The sequence below is a fragment of the Microtus ochrogaster genome, unplaced genomic scaffold (genome assembly GCF_000317375.1).
Source record: "Microtus ochrogaster isolate Prairie Vole_2 unplaced genomic scaffold, MicOch1.0 UNK49, whole genome shotgun sequence".
Classification (NCBI taxonomy): domain Eukaryota; kingdom Metazoa; phylum Chordata; class Mammalia; order Rodentia; family Cricetidae; genus Microtus; species Microtus ochrogaster.
The window spans coordinates 1,427,170-1,437,204 of NW_004949147.1; the positions used below are offsets into that span (position 1 = coordinate 1,427,170).

The 10,035-nt window shown below is 43.4% G+C and overlaps 1 protein-coding gene across 2 annotated transcripts in view; it reads left to right on the forward strand.

Annotated features, from left to right (window-relative positions):
• The first annotated feature begins 3,722 nt into the window (after positions 1 to 3,722).
• Positions 3,723 to 10,035, forward strand: part of Nptn (neuroplastin) — an 80,537-nt gene continuing 74,224 nt past the window's right edge. Inside the window, exon 1 of one of the 2 annotated variants that reach the window (XM_005369484.2) lies at positions 3,723 to 3,991. In XM_005369484.2, the coding sequence (XP_005369541.1) occupies positions 3,901 to 3,991 (91 nt within the window). In that variant the 5' untranslated portion in view covers positions 3,723 to 3,900. The remainder of the gene's footprint in view (positions 3,992 to 10,035) is intronic. The other variant, XM_005369485.2, reaches the window with a different exon arrangement.

Sequence of the window (10,035 nt, forward strand, 5' to 3'; positions counted from 1 at the left end):
GATTGAGAGGGGGATGTGAGCGGTTATAGTGATGAACCCAGAACTCACTTCATCCAAACTTGACCAAGAGGGAAAAGTAGAATGGGAGGAAGAGAACTTGGTGGGATCTGTGGGTCAGCAGTCTCGGTGAAGTGAAAGTGTAGGTGTCATTTTACAGAGAGGAGAGCACTATGCTTTCATGGTCTCCTTTGAAGGGGATGATTAAAGTGTTTCAAGTGAAACCTTGGTTGGTTCCAGTGAGAAGGTTGCTGGAAATGAAAAGGTAAAAGAACAGAGACACCAAAGTACTGAAGAGGTTGTCCACACGATTGTTGAATTCATATATGGAGTTCAGAGGCAGTGCAAGGAGCGGGAAAGGGCAAGGAAAAGATGACATTGATTGGAAGGTCAGATGACAGCAATCAAGATGAGTAGGACAGTATATATGAACAGAAAAAGATCTGTGCAGGACGAAGAGAGAAACCATTAGGAAGTTCAAGGTCACCTCTAGGAACTCTACTACCATTTCCTTTTGACCAACCTTCTGCTGGCGGAAAGAATCAGTCAAACCAAACCAAGGGAAGCCCAGTTGGGAATTACAGGCTTCCCCACAAGGGGGCGCTACCAACACTGGCAAGAAGACTTCCGAGGGAGTCCCTGGAGGCGGTACTTGTTACAGTTTGAGCTCTAAAGGTCTCTAGGGCTCTTCTGATACATTACAAAGAACTTAAAAATCCTGCAGTTGGAGTTTTCTTAGTGTGTATAAATAATTACTGGTTTAATTTTTAGACAGGGTTTCACTCTCTGAAGTCTAGCCTGACCTTGAACTTGCAGTGATCCTCCTGCCTCAGCCTCCCAAGTGCTGGTGTGAGATACTATGTCTGATTTCAGCTAGTTTGTAAGCCATACACAACAACAAAACCCCTACATTTCTAAATTCCTTTAACAAAGCTACCGAATCAATAGGAGATTTTAGTTATGTATTTTAACCAAGAAAGGAAACCGATAATACTGCTGTTGTCAGGTGGGCCTTGCTGACATTTTCTTCTAGGTAAAAAAGTTCTTTATAACGGAGTGTTTTTGAGAGCTGATTGGTAGCACTCATAGTTAGGAGGTTTCTGATTCACTTTTTGTAGTCATGACATCGCGGCAGTGGGGAGGGGAACTGTAGGCTGGAGTCTGAGCTGTAATGGTGTCATGATCAACATTGGAATCTTGCCACACGCCAGAAATGGCTCAAAACATTGCACATAAACTTACCCAGTTTTTCTTATCACAGTCTTTTGAGGTTGCAATGATCATTGTCTCTATTTGACAGATAATGTCAAGAGAAATTATTAGGCCACTTGGGCAAAGATGCCTAACTCATAGAACCTAGTGATACAGTAAGAACAACCCTGAGAGCTGGAGAGGCAGCTCATTGGTTAAGAACACTTCCTGCTCTTGCAAAGGACCCAGGTTCAGTCCTAGGCTCTCATGTGGATGCTTACAACCATTTGTAACTCTGGTTCCAGGGGTTCCAACGCTCCCTTGTGGCCCCCACAGGTACTGCATGGTGCACACACATACATGCAAGCAAAGCATTCATATATGTAAAATAAAAAAAAATTTGAAGTGGAAAAGAACAAACATTCTTGAATCTCAATAGTTAACTCAAGAGATGCTATCTGTTCTGTGTGGGTGGACATGAGGGTTCAGCTTATTGTGTTAACTCAAGGATCTAAGTGGATACACATTTCCTGTTGACATGCATTTTCACTATCATAATCATTACTCATTATTACCAAGGCAAAGGAGTTTGAAAACCTGGAAATGAATGCTTCAGTTGGAAAATGATGCATGCCATGTCTCAAATTTCATTGGCTGAGTCAGTCACATGCCACTCCCAACTTCAGGAGGGCAAGGAGATGTGCTTCTAAAATAAGCCTGCCAGTGAAAATAGACTGCCTGGCATCAACAGTTATGCTTGGAGATCTTGAGCAAACCATGCCATCTCTTAGCCTCAGTTTCCCCTTCTACAAATGATAATTCTGTAAGGATTTCTCATTGTAAGGATAAAATAGGTATGTTTGTTATGGTTTCTAGGTGGCAGAACGGTTGCATTCAACCAAAGCTTCCATCAGCTGAGAATCTTGGCTTCACTAGAGGCAGCCTGGATAATTGTCCTTACAGGATGTCAGCAGAATGCCCTTTGTTCAGACAAAAATACCTGCCAGCCTTTTATTGCGCGCGAGCACACACACACACACACACACACACACACACACACACAGACACACACACACACACACAGACACACACACACACACGAGGTTTTGAACAGCTTTTCCTCCGTGAGCATACTGCAGTTGTAGCACTAGCCCTTCAGCCCTTGCTGGAAGGCTCAGTCTGTAACCACCAGGTGTCTGGTTCCTGGGAAAGCTGGAGAGATTATGAGGGTCTCCTTCCTCCAGATTCTCTATTCAAAGGGTTTAAAGTCAGGTCAGCAGACCAGATCACCGGTTCTCATGTTTAAGTCACAGACACGCCCGAGGACGCCTGTTGTGACTCACTCCTTTGCTAACCACAAGTGCTGAGGGTGGTACAGAAAACAAATTAGCAAGCCAGCTCCTCAAACCTGTGCTTGTGTGTGCGTGTGTGTGAGCAAGCCTGGCCGCATTTGGAGGTCAGGCCTCTTCTGGGTGTCTGCCTTAATTATCCTCCACTTCAGTTTTCGAGGCAGGGTCTCTGTCACTGAAGCTGGAGTTCATCCAGGTCCTCCGGCTCTCCACCTCTCCTGCCTGGGATTACAGCGGTGGCCCTGTGGACACCTTTTTCCTTTTATGCTGGGGAATTCAGGTCTTTATCCTCGTGCAGCAAGCATTTTACCGACTACGGCATCTCCCCAATATCTTCTTTCTCCAAAGGCGACATTTCTCTAATTTCCATGCAACATGGCTAAATTTCTTTTTTTTTTTCTTGATCCCTTTCCTATGAGTCATTAGACTCTTTCTAATCGCTGGTAGACTAGGCTAAACTGTGAACCGAGTGGAAACTATTACGGGTTTCTCTACCAAAGATTCTGCTATTAACTTGATACATGACGACTTCCTTGTAGAATTGTATTTATGGCCCTACAATTAGACTAGTTAACTTTGGGCCCTCAGAGCCTGTGAAGCTAAAATAAGGCCAAAGGGGGGCGGGGAGGGCATAGGTAGGGAGGAAAAGGAGGACACTCGAAGGCAGAGGGAACAGATGTCCGCGCAGGAAGGCACAGCAAGCGTGTAACACTGTCTGGGAGGGAAAAAAACAGGAGGCAGAGAGGTTGTGGCCAGACACCTCTAGCGGTCTCTGGTCAGAGTCCAGAAGGAAGAACAGCAGGTTTTTCATAAGGGACAATGACGGGAAGCTTAAAAGCGGGGTCTGGTGTATCCATTCTGAAGCTTAGAGCGGTAACGCAAGAAAGGCAGGATGGGTGGAGGGCAGATTTTGTTTTCACAATGCTTCCTCTCATTTACGGGCACTAGGATTCCACCAGGTGAAAACCGTACTCTCCCGTGTTCTCCTCTGTCCTCCTCCGTGGGAGAGCGGGCGGGTGGAGTCCCCGCCTCGCCCCATCACGTGGCCAGAAGCGCCCTTTGCACGTGACCTCCCTTGCGCTAGGCCAATCAGCCTCCGCAGGGGCGGGGACTTCGGGCGAGGGCCTCTTCTCGCGAGCCTTGCCGCCGGAGCTCCTGGACCGCCCACGGCCGCCAGCGGAGGTCTCGCGAGGCTTAGGCGCTGCGGCGGTAGGAGGAGGACGGGGAAGGACGGAGCTCGGCCGCGGCAGCCTCCCTCGCTCACTCCCTCGCGCGCTCGCCCGCCCCCTCCCTCCCTCCCCTCCCTTCCCCGGCCCCGGCCCCGGCCCCGGCCCATTCGCTGCGCGCTCTCCGGCTAGGGAGGATGTCGGGCTCTTCGCTCCCCAGCGCCCTGGCCCTCTCGCTCTTGCTGGTCTCTGGCTCGCTCCTCCCAGGGCCAGGCGCTGCTCAGAACGGTAAGCCGAGGGGCCGGGGGCGGGCCTGGCGGGGGCGCCTGGCTCCGGCAATCAGAGGGGCCGGGCCCAGGCCTGAGGGGGCTGCCGGAGCCGGGAGCGGGCGGCCGGGCTGAGGCGAGGAGGCGCTTCGTCGAGAGTGGAGGCGTCGCTTGTGGTGCGAGCCCGGGGCGCTGGAGACAGGTCCGCGGCGTGGGGCTCTGCGCTCACCAGGAGCTGGAGTAGCGGGGGCGGCTCTGGAGAAGGCAGCGGGAGACAGGCGTTCGAGTTCGAGCCGGCGGAGGGGTGTTGGCGGCGAGAGAACCAGGCTCCGCGGGCGCTGACACCCGGGATTCTACTGGGGCTCCGGAACCCTAGTGACATCCTGAAAAATGGGAGGCGGGGGAAGCTGGGGTGAGAAGGATCCTGAAGAAAACCTAGCGGGAGCCGACTGCTTGAGTCTCTCTAAGGAGAGGGGTTATAGGGGATTAGGGGAATCTTGGATTTGGGGGTAGAGGGAAGGTGGGCGGAAAGATGATGGAGTGGGTTGACTGCAGTGGGGGACCTGGAAAAGAGAAGCAGCAGTGTCTCCAAACGAGCGGGGGGAAGAGGGCTGGGTTTTGCCAAAGAGGGTGGAGTGCTGGGCATTCTAGGGTAGCGGTTGGGAAAGCAAAAGGGAGTTTCTAAATAAGGAGAGGAAAATGAGCAGAGGATGGGGGAAAGCATGAAAACTGAGGTAGAGGAAACATCAGAGAAGTAAAGGGTGCCCGGGTATAGAGGTGGGTGTGGGGGAAGACGAAAAATAAGGGAAGGGAGTAAAATGCAGGAAGTCGGGGGTGTAATGTTGCTTTGCAGCGTGGTGGATACATTGGAAGGGGATGAGTTGTGGCAAAGGCTGTCTGGTGTTGGTTCGGCCATTAATTAGGGAGGTCTGGGGCACAGTCTCATCCGCAGTGGTGGGATTGAGGGAAGCTGAGCGTTGGCAGCGAAATGGAGTTAAGTGGGCTTTTGAGATCTGAAAGTTTCAAGACTATGAATAAATGTTATTTTTGAGGGGCATGGATGTGGCCTTTGGGATGTGTTCATAGTGAGAATGGAGTTTTGAATTGAAGCTTTTTAGAGAAGAGGGTGAAAGATAATAGACACTGTGGAGCAAAATACGACAGATTCTGATTGACAGCATTGTCACAGAAACAAACTTAAAAGGATAATGAACCTATATCAGCTATTGTGGAAACAGCTGTTAAGAGATTTAAGGTTTTTTTATATGAAAAAATTTTAAGACGTGGATTAGGGATAGGGACCCATGAATTTGTTTTAATCTCAGTATTCTTCGTTGTTACGCTAAAACAATTAAAATTGCTCTTGTTTGACCTTAAAATGGCTTTCATTAAAATAAAATCACTCAGAGTCAGTGGAGTTGAATGTTCTGAAGAGAAACCAACCTTAAATGCTAGAGGTTACCGTGAAAGTATGTCACAGTATTGAAAAAAAATCACTTTAAGTATCAAATTCCACTAAGGGGATTTTATGTGCTATGGCTTTTTTTCTGCATGGGTCAGAAAGGAAACGTTTTTCTGTCTTTCACACTGAACATCCTAAGAATGTGGGTGGGCATCCCCACCCCTGCCCCCACTCCTTCCTCCTCAAGTGGAAAGGTCTGAAGGGAAATGGTAGTGTCAGCCCGATTGCTTGCTCTTTCAGTCATCTGTGTAATAACAGTATGAGTTAAACTCTGATTTCAGTTATGTGTGGAATAGCACCTATAGGTGAGAGATTCTTGATCGGAGATGTTTAATCTCAGCTGGCATAAATTGTTTCTGATGATTTATAATACGGTAAATTGTAGTTTCTTAGCAACTAAGGCAAGGTTTTTGGATAGGCCTAAAAGACTCATCTGGCTGCTCTCAGTGGTAACATGTTCTAAATACAGCATAGTACAGCTTTTCCCTTGAAATGAGCTTGGATTTAGTAATGTGACAAGACTAGTAAAGTGAGGATGAGCCAGTAGTTGATCCTAATGAATGTAAATTGAATTCAGGAAAGAAATGGTTACTTTTGAGTTAATATGGTTAAGGATGCCATTTTAAAGCTTTCTGCACTGTGTCTTAGTGATAATATTTAAGCTTCTACTGATAATAGTCCTGTAATAGTCTGATTTCATGTCCTATAAAGGTTTACTCTTTATACAGTGTTTCAGAAAGAGATACCGTGTTCCGTATAATATTGATATGTTAGACATACAGATTATCTATTTAAAATAATGCTTTGGAAAATCAGTGGTAGAGTCACTGTTTCTGAGTCAAAAATGTGGCAGTTTAGGTTAGGCGTGTAGAACTTTTTGAAAAAGGCTTCAGTTTTCATTATTCCCAAATGAAGAATTTGGTTCATTTTAGATGACCCACAACATCTTTTTTTAACTCCACAAGGAATCTTACCCATTATTGCCACAGGGATTTAAGTAGATTTCATTTTCTATATAAATATCTAGACTTGTAAGACCATAGTTTCAGGTACCCCCTTTTTTGTATATTTCACCTACCAACAATACAGTTGTAAGGCATAGATTTTAAATATTCAAAAATGTTAGGTTAAAATTGAATGTTAAACTAAGCAGTATAATGTGATCTAAAGCACAAGCTTTAAACACACAGCCGTTATTTTGTTTGTTTGTTTGCTTGTTTTTGTTTTGGTGTGCTTACGCACGAGGGCTTGGTTGGTCCTAGGGCGCAAACCTTTGTATATACTAGGCAAACATGCTGCCATTGAGCTATATCTTTCCAAGAACTGGGCTTAAACTCTAACTTTTAGAGCCGAGTGATGTGAGTAAGGCAAACCTTAGTTTGAGCTGTGAAATGGGGATTACAGTGTTACGTTCTTAGGGATGATGTAAGGATTAAATGAGGCGAGTTGGATTTCAATTTGGCAATATTTCAAGTCTCAGTGACAGCCATTATCCTTAAAAAGTAGTATGATTGTACTGGGCAGTGGTAGCCTTTAATCCCAGCACTTGGGAAGCAGAAGCAGGCAGATTTCTGTAAGTTCGAGGCCAGCCTGGTATACAGAGTGAGTTCCAGGACAGGTACAAAAGCTACAGAGAAGCGATGTCTTGAAAAACCAAAAATTAAAAATAAAACAAAACAAATTAAAAAGTTGCATGATTGTTTTTATTCTTGTGACTATTAAACACTTGTTAAGGCTCGTGTCATCATGAATATAAATAAATATGTCATTTGAAGGTCCCTTACAGAGATTTATGCCAATCATGTGGCTGCAATTGAAGTTCTGGTGAGGAAGTCCATATTTCCATTTGATTGGGAGATTTTTCCACGACCCCAGGAAATAAACACGTTTTCATAATAGCCAGGTGTTGCCTTTTCATAGAATATCATTGTTGTAAGAAGTAAAATGTACCTTGAAGACACTCAAGAGGCTTACAAATGTTAGCTGAATGAATGAATGTGGATGGAGTGTAAAAATGTAATATGTTCATCTTGAAATTTATCAGATTAGATAAATAATACTGTTAAGTGGGAGCAAATAGAGAATCTAATTAATTTTATTGTTAGCAGCTGCATTTGAAGAACCCGTTTTGTTGAGGTGATTCTTGCTAGTTGTGAACATCATGCTCATAACAATGCCAGTATCTGCACTAGGTGATTCATGAATCTCTGTCAAGTGCTGTTTGCTTCACTTGTTTGACAGTTTGCTATTGACTATCTTCCCTCTTAGCGTGAACTAAAATGAAGAGCGGAGAGATAAACCTTATCAGTTGTAGCCATGGCATAAATAATATGACAAATGTCAAGTAACAGATTTAAATGTAATTCAACTGTTATTTGACCAGAATATGGAACCTGCCTTTGAATAAAGTCTTTCCTTAGGAGATCATATATCTTTAATCTTTTCATTGACTGAATGAAATACCAGACACAAATTTGTCCAGGGCCTGGGAGGAAAGGCCGTGTGGCTATATTAGAACATATTTCTTGGCTTGTTTTATATAGTTATTGAGTCTGTATTAGAGAGACAGATTTTTGTGTGTATGTGTTGACAAACAGAGCTTAGCCTGTGAGTATGCCAAAGTTTAACAGAAAATGAAAGAAAAATCCTTAAATATAAATGTGCTGCACAGTTAATTTACTTGCTAAAAATTAAGATTATTTTGCATGAGTTTTATTTTCCTGAGAATTAGCCTGTTACAAGAAATTTCTTGCTTTTTTTTCAATATAGTTTTGCCGTGAAACATTTCCTTGTCGGCTCTAAGGCAGTGGCTTTTGGGTCGCTACCCCTTTGGGAATCAAATGACCCTTTCACAGGAGTTGTTGCATATTAGATGTCCTGCATATCAGATATTTACATTATGATTCATAACAACAGCAAAATTATAGTTATGAAGTAGCAAGGAAAATAATCTTATGATTGGGGTCACCATAATGTGAGGAGCTGTATTAAAGGGTCATAGCATTAGGATGGTTGAGAACCACTGCTCTAAAGTAATGTTTCTGTACATTCATTTTAATTTTGTTAAAAAAATTTTTTTAGTGGCGGTGAGATTAAATTTAGGGTTTCACACATGCTAGGCAAACCCCTGGTCTTATTTGTTATTTAAAACTTTCTTGGGACGGTTCATGGCTTCTCTTCTAAATGTTCAATTCTCAGAACCCACATAGCAATTCACAGGGATCTGTAACTCCAGTTCCAGGGGATCTGGCATCTTTACACAGACATATGTGCAGGCAAAACCCCAATGTACATAATAAATAAACTTTTTTTTTAAAAAAAAAACTTTCTACACTTATTTACCTGTGTGTATGTTTCTATGTATATGTGTGTGGGCATTCATTCTTTGGTACGCCTGTGCAAGGCATCTTCCATGTAGAAGATCTTGGAGAGTGAATTCAGGCTGTTAGTCCTGGTGGTTTGGTGGCAATGCTTTTACCCTCTGAGCCATCTCCAGGTCTATTTTTAAAATAAGAATTAAACTGGACTTCAAAGGTGTGACTTACAAAAATGCTCTGTGAGTTTGGATGTTTTTAATTAAAGTGTTCTTTGGAATTGGGAGCTAGGTAAACTGTTTGTGTCCCCTTTGTCTCATTTTGCTTTGTATTTTAAGGCAGGTTCTTACTGGGCTGCCCAGTCTGACCTTGAACTCAGACCCTCATGCCTTTGCCTGAGTAAAGATTTTATGCTTTGGGAAGGAGATTGGGTGCTGTTATCTGTGAAAATGAAACATAGAAAAATGAGTGGACATTTTGGATACTAGATAAAAGGTGTCCAGTGAAATTTTGATAAATAGTTTGATAATAAAATTACACAGAGAAACTTTGGAAAATGAAAAAAAAAGCTTTGTGAAATAATTTCTGATTTTTAAACTCACTGTTTAACTCATTGTTTATAACAAGGGCACAATCTGGACAGGATCAAATATAATGAATGAGGTTTTGAGACAAAGGAAAAGCCAGAAGGTTACAGTAGGACAAGAAAAATGTTGAATGTATGGATCTTCATTTGAGGAACATTTGGAGCAATAGAAGCTGCTGGAAAGAATTGTAGAAGAGGGACTAGAGAAATGACTCAGCAGTTAAGAATATCTACTGCTTCTGGCAGTGGTGGTGCATACCTTTAATCCCAGCAGATCAAAGGAGGCAGAGGCAGGTGGATCTTTGTTTGAGGGCAACCAGGTCTACAGAGCTAGTTCCAGAACAGCTAGGACTGCATGGAGAAACCCTGTCTGGGGGTGGGGTGGGGAGGGAATGAAAAATTAAAGGATGCATAGTGCTCTTCAGAGGATGCCGGTATCTCAGAACTGCTTCTGACTCGTAGTCTAGAGAATACAAAATCTTTGGCTTCTGTGGGCATATACCCCATAAAAATAGTAAGAATAAATCTTAGAAAAAGAATAGTAGGGACATTTAAGTAAATTGACACATCAAAATTGTATAAGTGACATTGATACTTTAATTTTTTAAAATTAATTTTAATAATCTTAGACCATACATTTTAAAACTCACTTGTGAGGCTTTTAAGAGTACTTTTTTTTAAGTTCTTTTTTTTTTTTTTTTGGT